Genomic DNA, 16,212 nt, shown 5'->3' with positions numbered 1-16,212 from the left:
AGTAGTTGAAGAGAAAAAGGGGGGGGGGGTCAAGAAAAGAGGAAGGGCCCACAGGCCAGAAGGTCTGGAAGAGGAATCGGGACTGTGGGGATGGGGCAGAGGTCTGGGGGGAGGGCAGGAACTAGGTCATTCTCTCCACGATCCCAAACCAAGGGCTGGGAGGGGCAGGGGCAGGAGCGCTCGGACAGGAAGCTAAAGATCTAAGGAGACTATTTTTATAAGCACCAGGAAAACAGGCAAACTTCGCTGCTGGAGAGGAAAAAGGGAGCGAAACAGAGCAATGACCACTGGGCCTCTCACCCACAGCCCCAGTCCCGCTCAGATCCCAGAGGAGGGCGCCTTCTCTTTCCAGGCTCCCACTCGCAGGATGAGAGACTGTCTCCTCCTCCTCCTCCCACCCCCTGACAGCTCCCTCCTTTCCCGGACTCCCCCCTCCCCGGCAGCCCGGTCCACCTTCAGCCCTCTCCCCGAGACAGTCCGGGGCACGAGAGCCTGCTCGGCCGCCGTACCATGCTCGCCGTGGGGCCGCCCCTCCACCGGCACGGAGACCGTGCGTCTCAGCAGTTTGTTGCGACTGGACTCGCTCCTCCGGTCCCGGATCAGAAGGGGGTGTATCTAGGGGATGCGGGGGTGTGTCAGACCTCACTGGCCCAAGCCGTCCCTCCTCTTGCCCCTTCCCCCCTCCACCCCCCACCCCCGCGACCGAGGAAGGATGAACCTCCCTCTCCATCAGGCCTGCCCACCTTCAGCCCCTCCTGCACGCTCTAGAAGTGTCTCAGGATGAGTGGATTGCTCTTTCCCCTCACTCTCCAAGTATCTCTCCGTCGTTCCCTCCCGTCCCATCCTCCTCTTCCCTCCCTCCATTTCTTTTGAAACACCCTCCCAAACCCTGCTTAGCTCTTCTTGAAACCCCGCAGGAGTCTGCTACTCTCCTAATCCCCTTTCCCCTTGACCTTCAATTCCTCCATTCTCCCTGCTTTCCTCCCAACCTCCCACCTCCCTCACCACCTTCCCTCCCTCCGTGCCTGTCACGGGGGTAGCAGAAGCTGCATTTATAATCAGGATCTACAGCTTGTCTCCCTCCCACGGCCGGGCTTTCGGCCAGACTGGGACCCAACCTCCCCACACCCCCCAGAGGGCCTGGTCACCTCCCCACACCCTTCATCTCCTTCCCTCGCCCCCCACTCAACCTCTGTCACTTCCCTCTCCTCTTGAGCCATTCCCTCTGCCTGAGCCTCATCCCTAGCTCCAATCCTCCAGTCTCCTCCACCCCTACAAGAACCACCCTACCTTGCTAGTCCCTGGCCCCAGGTCCACAACCCATCCACTTCCAGCACCTGTGACCCTACACACTGCTCACCTACCCTTCCCATCCCAGTCCCCACTCTTACTACTCCAGACGCTGGCCACTTGTGGTGCCCCTCAGTTTGCTGGCCACTAGTCCGCCCCACCACCTGTGCTCATCTCTACCATTCCTTCATTACCCCCCAAAGTGCTCTCCCTCTTCATCCCCCCAAGAGTCCCCACTCTTATTGGTTCCTGTTTCCCCAATTCGTCCTGCAGACCACAACCTCTGGTCAAGACCTGCGACCACTAGTGAATCACTCAAATGGCCCCCAATGCCTAAAACTTGGATTCCCAAACCACCTTGTCCTTTAAAGCCACCGAATCCTCCTCTAGATACCTGGACTTCACTCTGTGACCTGGAAGCTCTAGCCAGTCATCTCTCCACACTCTTCCCTTGCCCCTCAGGTCCCTCAGAACCCTGGTTAACCCCAACTCTGATTCTAGCCCTGCCTCACCACACCCTCCCCAACAGCACCAGGAGCACAGCTCTCACTGCCAATCTGGTTTCCCACTCCCTGAATCACACCTCTGGGCATCCACCTCTCATATCTGCATCTCCTGTTTTCTCTGATGGGTCCCCCACTGCTGCCCCAGTGCCTGTTGGGAACCCATACTCCCCTGGCTCTAATGGTCCTGTGTGGCCCCATCTCCCACACTGGGGCTTCCCTGCCCCTCTCCCACTCCTACCCCTTTAGAAAATGTCTTCTACTCCCCGTTCCCCTCTTCCCCCTGGCATCTCCTCCCTTATATTCTTTCCTGATTGGTGTCCCTGTGAAAGCTCGCCCAGTCTCTCTAAACCCTGACCTCAGGCACCTTCCCAGTCCTCACAGCCATCCGCACCAAGATCCACTGACTTATGTCATCTCTCCAGTGACTCCCAGCCCCACCTCCCCAGTCTCCCTCAATTCCCTCTCCCCACATGATAGGGGCATGGTGGTGACTGACGGGTCTTGCTGGTGGGGAGAAGAGGAGAGGGTTCTCAAGGATCACTTTGGAGGTGATCCCTCGAAAGCAATACCTATTTTGCCACCCCTTCTCCAAACCCTTCAGTTTCCCTTTTCCATCCTAACCTATCCCACAATGCGGGCAGGGTGACAAAAGGAGCTACCCCCAAATCTTCAGAACCACATCTCCTTCCCAACCCTGCACCTGGCCCTGAAAGATCCCCTGGCCAAGGGGAGAGAATGCCTGTACATTTGCACATCCCAATCTAACCCTCAGGACCTACCCTCCTCAGACTACGTGCAAGTGTTTCTTTTTTGCTTTCTCTGTGCCTGTCATCCCTTCACTAATGAAGATTCTCCTCGTCATTCTCGCCACATTCTCCCATGCTACCCAGAGGTCTCTTCCCAACCTTCCCACACGGCTCACCTCGTCCTCATCCAGCATGAGAAGCTGGTTCCCCGAGATGATGCAGAACCGTGGGTTCCAACCAGGACGATCATATGGGGAATGAACGTACTGGGTTCGGTGCATAGGGGGTCCCCGTACATCTGGGGGACAGAGACACACAGAGAAACGGTAAGGGAGGCTCTATGCATTTAGGAGACAGAGGCCCAAAATGGCAAGAAGAGAGTCCACAAAGTGGGAGAATGACACCCCGCCCGCCTTAAGATCACAGATAAGAGGTGAGGCACATGGTAACTTTAAAGGAACAGAAGATAAGCCTGTATATCTGGGGGGAAAGAGGGGAGGGGAAATCACATCAGAGGGGGCTCTGTCGACTTGAGTTAAGACAGACAGGGGGGAGGTGGCTCAGGGAGGAGAATCATATCACGACAAAGAGGGTACAAGTTTAGAGGCAGAGAAAAGTGATGGTGCTTTCCATCCACATCCAACAAATAAAAAGATGGAAGGTGCAGCAAAACTGGCAGAAGGAAAGCACACAGAGATGGGGGTGGCAGGTGACTGGGAAGAGGGAGGGTACTCAGAAGATGAGGACTTGGAGGGAAGATGGCTCACCCATCTACAAGACAGTGAGAGGAGGGCTACATGGCTGTGGGAAAGGATGGGGTCAGGGGTGTAGGAATATTTGGGTCATAAAATTCTGAGAGCTAAGCATCTGGAAAAGAGAGGAAGTGAGGGAGCTTACCTGTTCACAGAATCAGAGACAGGAGAGGGCCTCTCCTCCTGTCTCTCCTCTATTCTCAGCTCCCTCCTCCTCTAGCCCAACCCCGCTCAACCTCTGGGAAAAGTTCTGGTTCTTCTGGTGGTAGGGGAGGATAGGTCTTGTCAACATCTGGCTATGGAGGGGCTGGAGAGTGAGGAGGTAGGAAATATGCCTTTGTTTGAATGAACAGAGACTGAATTGATCTCTTCTCCCACTCCATGCCCAGAGATTAAAGATTCAGTACTGCCCCCTCTCTTCACCTAGTCTCCATGCACAGGACAGAAGCCAACTCCACAGGTTAGGAACCTCTCCAAGGCACAGTGAGGAGCTTGAGGAAGAAAGAAGGGAAGGAAGAATGGAAGATCCGGGCCTGTGATAGAGAGGGGGCCTCCAAAAGTGCAAGCTGAGGATGGGGACAAACTTCTAAAAAAGAACAGTACAGCAAGCATTGCCAATGCTGTGAGATGCCCCCAGGGGGCATCTTACCCAATTTAGCTGTCCTTCCCATGCCCCCATCCCTGCACACTGTCTCTCCTTTAAATCCCAATGCCACACACCATCACAGGGACACAGGGGACAGGCCCTATGGAAGTAAGAATCAAACTGGTGACATCAACGTGATAGAAAACAGGTTTAAGGTATCACAGTGTGGAACAATTTAGAGGAAGAAAAATCAAATTCTGTCACCTTCATGGGATAATTAATCATGGGTATATTGCAGGAAAAGAACTGTTCTTTAAGCTTCCTCCTACATGAATACCCTGGGGCAGTGGCTGGCTCAGTCAGTAGAGCATGCGACTCTTGATCTCCAGGTCATGAATTCCATCCCCTTGTTGGGGATAAAATAAAATCTAACTGAATCCTTCTGAGTAGGAAAGTTTTGAAAAATCTAGCCCCTTTCTGTCTATATACATGTTCTTCAAATGGACATAACCTTCAGATCAGAGTCAGAGATGAGCCCCTAGAATACAGGTATTTAAAACTCCAATACTTCCAGACTTTCACTATCTCAATGCCATCTCAGAGATTCTTTCCAATACCCTCTAGATACAGACATCACCAATCTCTGAGACTGCACACACCACAGGCACCATGCCCACTGCACTCAGACTCTGAGGACTCCCAGAAGAGACGTCTGTTCATACATATAACCGTTCTGGGAGGGGCTAGTTCTGGCTGCAGCCATAGGAAGGCAGGTTAGAGTTCAGGGGACCCTTTCCTCCTGAGAGCAGGGAAGGTTGCAGGGAACTTAGCTTAGGAGCAATTCTGGAAACACGCGCTCCCCACACACACATTGTCTGGACTTAAGTAAGGATGATTCTGGGAGGCAGATGCAAGAGACAGACCAACACAGCTGAGAAAAGGGAAAAATTTACTAGGACAAGAAATCCCACAGGGCTCAGATGGGGGTAGGCCCTGTTCCGACCATCAAAACCTACATCTTTGCACCCCAAATCTCCAATGCCCCAGGAAGTAGATGAGATGAGAAAAGAGGAATGGGTGGTAAGAGCTAAGTAAGGTATCAGAGGAAAGTGGGTAGGCACAGACTTGCAGTGACAAGATGGGGAATGGGGTAGGGATAGGGGATGGGCTGGGGGACAAATCACAGGAATGAATCTAAGTGAAAAGAAGGCAGAAATGACAGTCAATCACTAGAGGCAAGGGAATATACAAGAAAAGCCCAGGTGAATATGGGGTAGAGGAAATGAGGTGCACCTAACAGGGGGTACTAAGACAATGGGGTCATGAAGGAGAGGTAAAGAGGTGACAGAGATATAAGGGAACTCCCAGATAGAAGAGAGGGGAAAGAGAACGGACTAGAGAAGGGACTGAGATAGGGGAAGGACAGAAGGGGGACTCAAATAAGGAACGGACACCATATGAGGGGAAAGATATAGGTGATGGACACCAGAGGAGGGAGGGGGAATGGAAATAAGCATTGGAAGTGGGGGAGGGGGGTCAAAGTGGTGAAGTGAAGGGGGTGGATAGGACCCCAGGGGTTACGTTTCTCTGGTCTTAATGAGGGTCAGAGTCTAGGGCAGGGTCCTAACCTACCGTCTACTTATATGGCTCAATCTTACTTCTATTGCCCCCTCCCCCCTCAATAAACACACACATAATTTGGCCCTCCCCCTGCCCTGGTCTCTCCTCCCCCAGCCCATTCCCTCTCTCCTCTCTTCCCTCCATCTGGACCCTCCATTCCCCCCACCCCCCACTGCCTCCCTCTCTCTCCATCTGGCCCCTTCTTCTCTCCCTCCATCCTCCTCTCTTTTTCAACCCCCTACCATTCTCTGAGCCCCTCCAGCATATACTACCCCCCATCTTCTTGGCCTTTCTTTTCATCCCTGTGTTTTTATTTCCACCTTCCGGCCCCTCTACTAAGACTCTGTCCTTCTATTTCCTTAATATCTTCTTCATCTCTCAGCTCCCACCTCCAAATTATTTCTGCAGGTCTTCCCCAACCCTATCCTTCTATCTTCCCACCCTTTCAGGCGATCTCTTTCCCCTTCATCATTTTCCCCTCAGCCCCATGCAAAGCCTGCTTCCTGGCCCCTCCGGCCCCTATCTACCCCTATCCTCTGGCCCCCCATTCCTCCTTCCCCATTGCTCCCATCCCAGCCTTCCTGGTCCTCCTCTCTCTCCCTCCATTTCAGTTGCTCCCCTCCCTGGCCCTGGCTCTGCCCCCCCCCCCCCGCCCCTGCCCCTCCCCCTCTTGCCCCCCCAACTGGCCCTCCCCCTCCCCTCACCACCGTACCTCTGAAGGGGGCATAGGACATCGCGGGGATGCTCCCCCGATGGATGGAGGCGCGAGACCTGCTCATCAGGCCTGGGGGGGGAGGGGGCGGGGGGGACGGGGGAGAAAGAGAAGAGAGAAAGAGGGGGAGAGAGAGGGGGAGAAGGAGGAGGAGGTGGAGGAGGAGGAGGAGGAGGAGGAGGAGAGAGGAGGAGAGAGGAGCAGAGAGGAGCGGAGAGGAGGAGAGAAGAGGAGGAGGAGGAGAATAGGAGCCAACGGCAGCAGCGGCAGCCGGGAGAGAGAGAGCGAGAGCGCGAGAGAGGGGGGCGGGGGAGTGAGCGAGAGAGGAGAGAGCAGGAGGGGGAGGAGGAGAGAGAGCCTCTGCAGCCCCCACCCCTACCCAGTGAGAAACAGAGAGAGAGAGAGAGAGAGAGAGAGAGAGAGAGAGAGAGACCCCTGCCTCAAAAATATACCAGAGAGTACAGCCCTAAAGAGGTATTCCTCAGATGCTGAGACTGACAGACCCCAGACCCACAGAGAAATATACCTTGTCGCCCCCCCCCCCTCCCCGGTGAGGCGGTTCATTTTAAAATCAAAATCTGGAGGAAAAGAAACCCCAATCTCAGGGGACAAAAAAGATCCTGGACCCCCCCCCCCATTGCGAGAAGGGTCAGAGATCAAAATATGAATGTCCACTTTCAGAAGGGTTCTCCCCAGCCACAGAAATCTTAGACTCCAGAATCAGATGGTGATTTCAGGAAGATCAAGATCAGAGACTTAAAGTCAAGGAAAAAGATGAGATCCAGATTCAGAAAAAACCCAGAACTAGAATTAGGTCTTAGAAAACTCAGATCCAGAGATACCAGACCCCAGACTTAAATCTCAGAGAAGAGAAACTGCAGACTCAGAAACTGATAACTCAAGAGACCAAGAAACTCCAGACCTGAGGGTTGAAGATGGGGAAAAGGGAAATGAGAGAGGGAGAGGAAAAAGAGCCACTCAGGTAGCTCAGAGATGTAGAATGCAGAGACCCCAAACTCATAAAGAGTTTGAACGACCTCGGGAGAGAGTGATGTCGGTTCGGTCCCAGAAACACAGAAACTCCCTAAAGAAAAAGGAATCTCAGTCCATAGAAAGATCCCACTGCAAATACTGAAAGGTCCTACAGAGATCTACCTCAGAAACAAACTCCAAACCCAAAGACAGATCTCAGGGAGACCCATAGACCCCATCCCCGGAGACTCAGGTAGAATAGAACTCTGATAGACGCCCAGTCACACCCACCCAGCAGACCCTAGACCCCAGATCTTGAAAGGAATAGGAATACTGGGTAGGGGGAGTGGCAAGAGCCTTTTCTCTGCTGCCTCCTCCCACCTCTCTCTCCTCTCATTGGCCCCTCTCTCTATTTTTGGGTCACTGGATGTGCTTGGGCCCCAGGGAAGTTATGTAGGACAGGTCCAGGTTCCTAGGGGGATGGGTTAAGGGAAGGAGACCCAAACTCAGAGGTGTTATCAGTCCTGAAGCGTTAAATAGAGAGGAGTGAGGGACAAAAGGACCATCACTACGTCTTGGTGTCCTCCACATCCCCAACCTGCAGCCCTTGTCTCTCCCCCACCCCCACCCCATTCATCAGTCTGTCTCCAGCTTTAGGGTTTCAGTTAAGAAGGCTGAATTGCCCCATTTCTATCACACTCTGTTCCATTAACAGGGTTTCACTCTGTCCTTTTAAAATGCATCTTGCCCCACCTAGCCATCGTCTTGCCACGCACATCTCTGCCCAATCACTTTCCTCTGCTCAGGGAGAACTGGCTTCTCAGATTATCGCTGTTCATTACCTAATCTAGGCACATGTCAGTCCTAACCAAAGAGGCAGGGGGCGCTCTCTTTACCCCCTGAGGTTCAATCTTCTCAGACCCTCCCACTCCTTAAGGCCTCGGGAACAGTATAAGGGCTGTAACTGGGCACATTCTGGCGTTTAAAGATGATTCCACACTCCACAACCTGACGCATCGAATTGGCGGGGTCTCCAGCCCCCCTTTCCTAACGCCAGCACTCTTATCACGTGGCGTGTGGGGCTGGCCAGCGATTGGCCTCTTCGCGTCGCTCATTGAGGTACAGCCGCCCGAGGGGACAGGCCCCCTCACGTGACAGTGGAACGAAGCTGCAGCGCTCCTCAGCCTGCAATTGGCCGTTTTCCGGTTTACACGGAAATGAGAGTGCCATTTCCGCGCACGTCTGCAGGTCCGGCTGTCGATTGGTCCAATTCCCGTTCGCTCCGCCTCCTTCAGGAGGAGGGGCAACCCGGGCCACGTGAGGGCCAGGATTGGCTGGCTCAGGAGGTTCGGTCCCGCCTCTGCTGTCACGTGGTGTGTCCTGTTTTCTTATCACGTGGCTGCCGCCCAGGTAAGAAGAGGCTGCCCTTCCTTGGTTTGGGGGTCATTTCTCGGAGTTACGTGTGATTTTTGACATTAAACCCTCCTCTGTCAGCATAGGCTGCATGAGTTGGGGGCGGGCACGCTCTATCCTGTTCGGCGGAGGGGTGAGTGACCGGTCCCGCCCTTTCCGGTCCTTGCAGCCTCGACCACCACCCCTCCCCAAATCCTACAGGGTGGCCTCTGAGGAGGGAATGAAAACCGAGTCCGCCTTAGTTGCCCAAGTTTGTCTCCCAGCTTCAGGGACCTTTTCCTTCGGGGTGCAGAAGAGGGGGAGGACAGAGCCTATCCCGGCGAAGGGTTCCCGAGGTGCAGTTGCCTCAGGTAGTTGTGGAGTGACACCGAATTCATTTCGTGCTCTCAGGCCGCTCTGCTCTTGTCGCTACTTTGGATGCCGGCGCTGCTGCCTGTGGCCTCCCGCCTTCTCTTGCTACCCCGAGTTCTGCTGACCATGGCTTCAGGAAGCCCCCCGTCCCAACCCTCGCAGGCCTCGAGCTCCGGCTATGTTCCCGGCTCGGTCTCTGCAGCCTTTGTCACCTGCCCCAACGAGAAGGTCGCCAAGGAGATCGCCAGGTGGGAACCTCAGTGTGGAGGAAGGAGGATCGTGAGGGGAGGAGAGTTGGGGGTGGGAGAGAAGTGCACTCCTGCAGCTTCCTGCCCGATCTCCGGCTTTGGAACTCTGTCCCTTGGCAGGCAGTGCAAAATTCCGGGTCATGGAGCATTCTGAATGGGGCTTTCTCTTCGCCTTCAGGGCTGTGGTGGAGAAGCGCCTGGCAGCCTGCGTTAACCTCATCCCTCAGATTACATCCATGTGAGTCATAGGCGTTGGGGGGCTAACCTGACTCTAGGGGCTGACCGGCAGGCCTTTACTTGAGGGCAGGCTTTGCTCCCTCAACGCTCTCTCCCTGACCTTTTCAGCTATGAGTGGAAAGGAAAGATTGAGGAGGACAGTGAGGTGCTGATGGTGAGCAACGATTCCCCATCCAACAAAACCTCAACCCCTGACCCTTTTGACCTCTATCCCTCATCTGAGATCCTGAAATCAACTCCACCCCTTGATTCGATCATGTTGGTCTTTGTTTCTTAGATGATTAAAACTCAAAGTTCCTTGGTTCCAGCTTTGACAGATTATGTTCGGTGAGAACTTGGACGTGGGTAGGAGTGAGGGCATGGGGTGGGACTTGCTGGGCAGTCTGAGAGAATGGGCTTCTTTAGGTAAATCTTTGAGTGACACCCCGCCCCCCCCCCACCATTTTTTCCAGTTCTGTGCACCCTTACGAAGTGGCCGAGGTGATTGCATTGCCTGTGGAGCAGGGGAACTCCCCGTACTTGCATTGGGTGCGCCAGGTTACAGAGTCAGTTTCGGACTCCAGCACAGTCCTGCCATGATGAGCCCGGCTCCTGCCATGTTCCATGTTCCCCTTGTATACTTCAGTGCCGTGTGACTTCCAGTAATGATTGGACCCCTAATAAATTCTGTCTGTGGTTCTTTCTTTTTGCCTCTTTCCTTGTCACATAGGTGAATTCAGTTGGGAAGATTAGAGGTACTTCTGGTTCCTGTGTTCTCATCTTCCAGAATGACCCAGGGCTGCTAGATTTGTTTATTTACCTTTATTTCAGTCATACAGAGTCTGGGATCCTTTATCATCCCCCACCCTCCCCTGCCCTCAGTCTCCTTCCCCAGGGGTTAAATAATTTTAAAAAATATTTAAAAAGCTGTAACAAAATAACATCAAAGGAAATGGGCAGAGGGATCGGGGAAGGGTCAGGAATCACAGAGGGAGCAGAGAAGAGAGAGGCTCTCCCCCAATCCCCTCACCTGGATTCCAGCCTGGGTAGTAGAGAGAACTACCCCCTACCTCCCCAGGTACATCCCAGCTGTAGGTGAGGTCAGAGGTCAGGGTACGAAAGTGCCGGTGTGTGTGAATGGGGAGGTGGGCAGAGGCACGCTGTTTAGAAGATGCCCCCACCTCCCCACTCAACCAGGTACTGCACAGAACCATCAGGCCGTACTCTCCGAGCAAGGACCCGGACAGGGTCCCCTCGGGACAGGTAGCCAACCCCACCTCGGACTCCTCCCCCAGTCCCAGAAGACAAACTACGGCACAGGGGAGAAGGGGTTGCTGAGCGTCTAGGAAGACCTGGGGAGGGGGCTGGGACTGAGGAAGATGAGGCAGTCATCGAGTGGGGGGCACTTTTAGGGATGTCTGTGGGGAAACCAATGTGAAGTTCCAGGGGTGACCTAGGGAGAGAAGGCAATTGTGAGTCTAGATGCAGATAAGGACTGAGAATGGAGCTCACATGTGGATCAGAAGAACAAAGAAATCAGGTTAGAGACTGAGAACCTTAGGAATATAGAGATGAAGAGGGGTGGCACAGGCAAAGGGGTCGAATCTCACCTGTCTGGGGGTTCACCATCCCCAGAGGTCCCTGCGGTGCTGGCAGAGGGGTGGAAGGAAGCGAACATCCGGATGGGACTGCTGGGGTTGGGGAGGGGGAAAGTCAGGACCTGAAGCAGGGAATGGGACCCTCTCCCACTGAGAAGGGCAGAGCACAAACATTAGCCCCAAGGAATCCCCATCCCCAGAAAACTAAGGATCAGACACTGGTTCGAGAAGTCTCTCTGAGACAAGAAAGGGGTAGCCAAGGGGAGAGATAATTCTGGGTAAGAAAGTTCAGAGGATGTAGATAATGGAGAAGAGACTCTAAGGGTGCACATTTGGTTGGAGGGTGAAGGAGCACTGACCTGGGCAGGCAGCGGGCGTCTGTGGGCCGGAAGTTGTAGCCGCTGCTGCCCTGGTAACTCTGGTTAGGGCTGGGGGGTGGTGGAGACACTGAGGCCTAGAAGAAGGAGCAAAGGACTGAGAGATAGTCCTTGATTCCTTCCCACACCACCGTTTGCTCCATGGGGTGCCCCCTGCCCCTGTACCTGCAGTGCCCTCTGCAGACGAGCCCGCTCCCTTTGCTCCTGGGGCTCGGGCTGATTGCGCACTGCTGAGGGTGGCCCCAGCTCCTCCATTTTCCCCTTCTGCCTCCTCCTCAGGGGCTCTGGCTCCGGCCTCCGGCGCTTCCCCAGGGGACGTGAGACCCCTCCCCCAGGGCCCTGCCCTGAAGGGAAGCTGTAAGAGGCCTCCTTATCCCCCCAGCCCCCTCCCGGACACCCCAAAGACCTCCCCATCTCCATACATATACCACCCACTACTGATACCCTGAGAATTTCCCCATCCTCCCTGGACCAGTGACCTGGTGGGGGCTCCATCTCCAGTAAGGGGCTCCACAGGGGGAGGGATCCGAGCATGAAGACCAAACAAACATTTTCTCTTCTTAATCTCCCTTCCTGAAATGAAACTGGGGTGAGGAGAGAAATGATACAGGGTCAGTGCAGTAAAAAAGGGCCCCTCTTATGCCGTTACTCAGTCCTTCTCAGACATGATCTTCCAGGTGGGCTGCAGCCCCTTCCCTCCCAGGATTCCATATCCATATCTGCATCTCTTTCTGAGCCGCCCTCCATCCAACTCACCGGTCCTTGTGACTGTTGAGAGCAGAGAGGAGTTTGGAAGAACGTTCTCCCTTGGGGGTGTCTGAGAGCTGGGGGAGGGGAAGGAAAATGGGGTCAGGGGAGCAGTGGTCCTTCCCTTCCCCCTTTCTTTACACTTCCTCATTCCACCCTCATCCCCACACCTCACCACCCCTTACCTCCCCGAGGAGCAAACTGTCCCAATTCTCAGAGGTGAAGGGGAGGATCTCACGGTCAAAATCAAAGTACTTTTTTTTACAGCAGACGCTGAGGTGATAGAGGACAAGATGGGCCACGTCCACCCTGAAGAAATAGTGGGTTGTCGGAAGCATTACAACAGCCTAGAGAGTCCCAAGCTGGGAGGTTGGGGTGCACAGGATGAAATCCTGGGGGTGCTGAGAGAAGTGACACTGAGGTCCCCAAACCAGCTCACCAGCGAAGCTGTAGCCTCCTGACCTTCTCAGGGCCCCCCCGACACACACAGCATTCAAACTCATAGAACCTGGAAGTGGGCAAGGAGGAGAGAACACACCTTATACAAGAAACGATACCTATCACGCCATGGAGGACTCACGAGCAAGGTAAGGGCATGCAGGTGAAGGAAGCTTTGGAGCTTGGGAAGAGGATGGATGTGAGGCCGCATTGGTGGGGGTGGGGGGCAAGAGGGTGGAGCAGAGCAGAGCAAGAGGGCTGCTGTGGCTCCGGGGTCCGCCTAGACCCCCAGGGTCTCACCTGTCCCCATAGAGGAGGGGCTTGCTCAGACACTGGGTGCAGGCTTCATGGAACCACTGCAGGCAGCTCCGGCACTGCAGCATTTTCAGGTTCCACCTGCGGGGGAGCACAGACCTAGTGACCTCCAGACACTGCCCCCCTCCTCCACTGCCCCGCACCCTACTCACCACCTTCCACTGCCCTCTTTAGCGCAGGATCCGCCTCCCCCTCTACTCCATCACTCATTCCTTACCCCCACTACCCCCACCACCACCCCTGCCCCTCTTTACTCACTCTCCAGGGCCACCACAGTAACAGTAGCTCTGCTGCCGGTTGCTCAGATGTCCAGCATCCCAGTCTAGCCCCTTCAGTCCATATGGCAGTGACAGCTTCATGCCCAGCATGGCCCGGGCATAAGGGCCCTTCTTCAGTGCACCCCCCCTCTGCAGAGAGGGAATGGACAAGCCGCTTCAGAGGGGTGCTAGGGATGGAAGGGCTTGGGAGAAGCTGTGGGTAGGGGGTTCCCACAAGGAAAGCGCCTTTACCTTGGTGGCAATGGCAAAGACACACTGGCGGCAGACCCAGGATGGGCCCTCTCCCTCTCCAGGGGCTGGGGCTCTGGGAACGTGGCAGTCCTGGTGATAAGCTGAATAACAGTAACATTGAAGGCAAACCGCTTATGGCACTGCATACCTGTGTGTGCTAGATACTGGGATAGGGAGAGTCTCAGCCGTCTCATTTCATCTTTCACCCTGGTCCTGCTCCGGTGAGTGAATTATTCTTATTTTACAGAGGAGGGAAACAGGCTTCTAGAGGTTTGGGGATTTGCCCCAGGTCTCACAGACAAGGGTGTATGTGAAGCACCTCTGTTTACAAAGCTTCCCCCCCCCCCCCGCCCCCCATTGCCTCCATGGCTGTTTCTCCCTGTGCTGGAAGGGAATGAGGTTACAGGGTTGAGGACACTGGCCAGGCCAGTGGCTTGGGGACTCAGCCAGGAAGCCAGGACAGTGGCATAAGGGCCGTGGTAGAGGGGAGGCTCAGAGGCAAGCTAGACTATTCAGGCGTCCTGCCCTCTCACCGTGGCGACACTTCTCACAGCTGACCAGCCGGTTCCCAGGGACCACGGTCTCAGAGCGACAGACGCAGCAGAGTAGTTCTTCCCCAGGGAGGGCAGCTGTGAGGAAACAGTGTTGCAGGGCCTGGTCTCAAGCCCCTCTCCAGCCCCCAAGCTAGGTTTCTGTTTTCCCTGGCATGTACACACTTGGGACCCTAGAGTCTCACCTGGGCTAATGTCTTTCCATAGAACCAGAAACTGGGAATCGTCTTCAAACTGGACCAGACATACCTCCCGAGCACTGTCCACCTGGAATGGATGAGCACAGGGGATGCAACAGGAATCAGAGCTACAGAAGGGGCATGCTGAAAAGGCGAGTCAGAAATCGAAGGTCTTATTACCTTCTTGATGGTCCCCAAGTATAGCAGTCCATCTGTCCATCTGGCCAGAACATCTTGACCCTCCCAAAGTCGAGGCCTGGGGCCTGAGGTGGGAGCAGGGGAGGCTGGGTCCCAAAGTGGGGGGGCACCAGAGCGGCTCAGCCGGGGGGGCTGTGCCATTGCATCCTGGGGGGGGGGGCCTAGCCAGAAGTGGGATAGGAGAAGGTTATGAATGTTGAGAAACTGTCCCCAGTTTTCTTTGCCTTAAGGACTCAAGCTGCTGTGCCCTGAGACTCCAAATCTGAAACACCTGGGTAGGAAACCACACAGCAATCCTGCCAAGCTTCTTGACTCCAGCTCTTCCAACTCTGGTGACTGGCTCTCCTAGCCCTAAGTCCCCCACCCCCCACCCCCCAACCTAGTTCTCTAGTTTCCCAGCTTCCAGACTTCCCCTGGGATACTATATCCTGGCCTTGAGATTTTAGGAGAAACGATGATTGAAAAAGCAAAGGTTATCATTCAGTTTCTACTGTCACCTCTTGTTTAGAGGTATCACAATTTGGGTGCTTTGCTACCCAAAGATGTGTTTTGGGACCTTTTCTGGAGATGTTTTCCAGAATGGGAACGGCTGCCTCCCTGGGCCCCCGTGTCTCATTCAGAACAATCATCCTGATGCCAGGTTATGTCAGGTCACCCTCAAATACGGGGCTCTCTGCCCCTGGGTTAGATAACTTCCCTGAGTGCCCCGGGAGGGGGGCGTGTCCCAGTCCCGGTCTCTACTCCCCAGGACGGCGAGTGCGAGAGGGGACTTGAGTCGGCCCAGCCCGAACCGATGCCTAGGCGGCGAGGCTCTCCCGCCCGCGCCCTGCGCGCCGACCCCCGGCTCCCTGCCCCCCCACGGGCGCCTCCCGCCGCCTTCTTACCAGTGACAGCTGGGGCCGCCGGGAGCCGGGCAGAGGCAGACGTGGGAGACCGAGGCGAACCCCCGGCGCGGGGAGGGCACGTCTGGGCGTCGGAGGGCGGGCAGGCAAGGGCCGGGGGGTCCCCAGGCCCAGCCCCTCAGTCCCGGCAGCTCTGGGGCGTATGACGCAGCAGCCAAAGCAGCGGCAGCGGCAGGAGGAGGCGGCGGGGGAAAGGAGGGGAGGGGAGGGGAGGGGAGGGGAGGGACAAACCGGCTCGGGGGGAGGGGGGTGGGAGGGGAGGACTGGGGGGAAGGAGGAGCCGGGGGGGGGCGGGCACCACCTCACCCCACCTCCCTCACCTCCAACGGGCCTGGAGGGCGCCGAGCGAGCTGTGCTCTTTCCACAGCTGGGGCGGGTGGAAAGTCAAGACCTAGAGGGAGAGGGAATCCCCGCAGCCCCTTCCTCGGAGGGAGACCCGCCCTCGGGGCAGGAGGGAATTCCCCCTCCCGGCAGCCGGCCTTCAGACTGGCCCCCGCCCCAGCCACATCCGTTAACTGCCCCCCCAACTTCCATGGTCACTCCAAGTCCCGCCTCCCGGCCCCAGTTCACGACCCCGCCCTCCATTCACCCTTCCCGTTGCCCCCGCCCCGCCCTCCTCCTTCGAGTGCCCCGCCCTCCTTCCGCCTTTGCCCCCGGCCCCGCCCTCCCGGTGGCAAGTTCCCCCCCCCCCCAAGACCGCCGCGCTTCTGCGCACGCGTGACCCCTCCCGCGCTCGGCACCTGGGAGGATTGGACCCCTCCTCTATGGGGCGGCGGCCGTTACCCGTTGGCGCGAGCTAGTCAGCGGGCGTGCGTCCCGCCCAGCGCTCCTAGGGCGGGTGCTCAGACCCGGAGAGCTAGTAGCGAGGCCGTGACGCCGCCGAGAGCCAGCCAATGGGCAGCGGGCGGGACGGCCCTGGCGGTTCGAACGGCAAGGCAGGGAAAGGGCGGGAGGGGAGAGCCAGCAGCGCGCGGCCCCGCCTCTGG

At 56.1% G+C, this 16,212-nt stretch overlaps 3 protein-coding genes across 20 annotated transcripts in view; 1 reads left to right on the top strand and 2 right to left on the bottom strand.

Annotated features, from left to right (window-relative positions):
• SYNGAP1 (synaptic Ras GTPase activating protein 1) overlaps nt 1-6,296 on the bottom strand; it is a 31,084-nt gene extending 24,788 nt beyond the window's left edge. For 11 of the 13 annotated variants that reach the window (XR_003910666.1, XM_029944351.1, XM_029944352.1 and 8 more), the window contains exons 1-3: nt 6,213-6,296; nt 2,719-2,840; nt 510-615 (exon numbers count right to left, since the gene is read on the bottom strand). Coding sequence is in view for 12 of the 13 variants with exons in the window: in XM_029944351.1 (XP_029800211.1) it covers nt 510-615; nt 2,719-2,840; nt 6,213-6,279 (295 nt within the window). In the remaining variant the exon portion in view is untranslated. Of the gene's footprint in view, nt 1-509; nt 616-2,718; nt 2,841-3,439; nt 3,458-6,212 lie in introns of those variants that run through there. The other 2 variants (XM_029944356.1, XM_029944358.1) reach the window with 2 other exon arrangements.
• A 2,193-nt stretch (nt 6,297-8,489) lies between these two features.
• Nucleotides 8,490-10,116, top strand: CUTA (cutA divalent cation tolerance homolog). Of its 2 annotated transcripts, none has more exons than XM_029944421.1 (6): nt 8,490-8,594; nt 8,988-9,196; nt 9,375-9,434; nt 9,542-9,587; nt 9,711-9,760; nt 9,886-10,116. In XM_029944421.1, the coding sequence occupies exons 2-6, from the start codon at nt 9,015-9,017 to the stop codon at nt 10,010-10,012; spliced, it is 465 nt and encodes a 154-aa protein (XP_029800281.1). In that variant the 5' UTR covers nt 8,490-8,594; nt 8,988-9,014; the 3' UTR covers nt 10,013-10,116. The 2 variants fall into 2 exon arrangements, with proteins under 2 accessions (XP_029800281.1, XP_029800280.1); XM_029944420.1 differs by lacking the exon at nt 8,490-8,594 and adding an exon at nt 8,601-8,730.
• A 355-nt stretch (nt 10,117-10,471) lies between these two features.
• PHF1 (PHD finger protein 1) lies at nt 10,472-15,429 on the bottom strand. Of its 5 annotated transcripts, none has more exons than XM_029945199.1 (15): nt 15,209-15,429; nt 14,307-14,485; nt 14,133-14,214; nt 13,930-14,025; nt 13,397-13,497; nt 13,146-13,294; nt 12,873-12,986; nt 12,574-12,642; nt 12,320-12,443; nt 12,144-12,211; nt 11,867-11,971; nt 11,553-11,742; nt 11,370-11,464; nt 11,023-11,103; nt 10,472-10,865 (listed from the first exon to the last, which is right to left on the bottom strand). In XM_029945199.1, exons 2-15 carry the CDS (start codon nt 14,463-14,465, stop codon nt 10,577-10,579), a joined length of 1,722 nt encoding a protein of 573 aa, XP_029801059.1. In that variant the 5' UTR covers nt 14,466-14,485; nt 15,209-15,429; the 3' UTR covers nt 10,472-10,576. The 5 variants fall into 5 exon arrangements, with proteins under 5 accessions (XP_029801059.1, XP_029801060.1, XP_029801061.1 ...); XM_029945200.1 differs by having other exon boundaries at nt 11,023-11,100; XM_029945201.1 differs by having other exon boundaries at nt 12,873-12,968.
• Between the last annotated feature and the right edge of the window lie 783 nt (nt 15,430-16,212).

The sequence above is a fragment of the Suricata suricatta genome, chromosome 7 (genome assembly GCF_006229205.1).
Source record: "Suricata suricatta isolate VVHF042 chromosome 7, meerkat_22Aug2017_6uvM2_HiC, whole genome shotgun sequence".
NCBI lineage: Eukaryota > Metazoa > Chordata > Mammalia > Carnivora > Herpestidae > Suricata > Suricata suricatta.
This window is presented reverse-complemented; position numbering and strand designations above follow the sequence as displayed.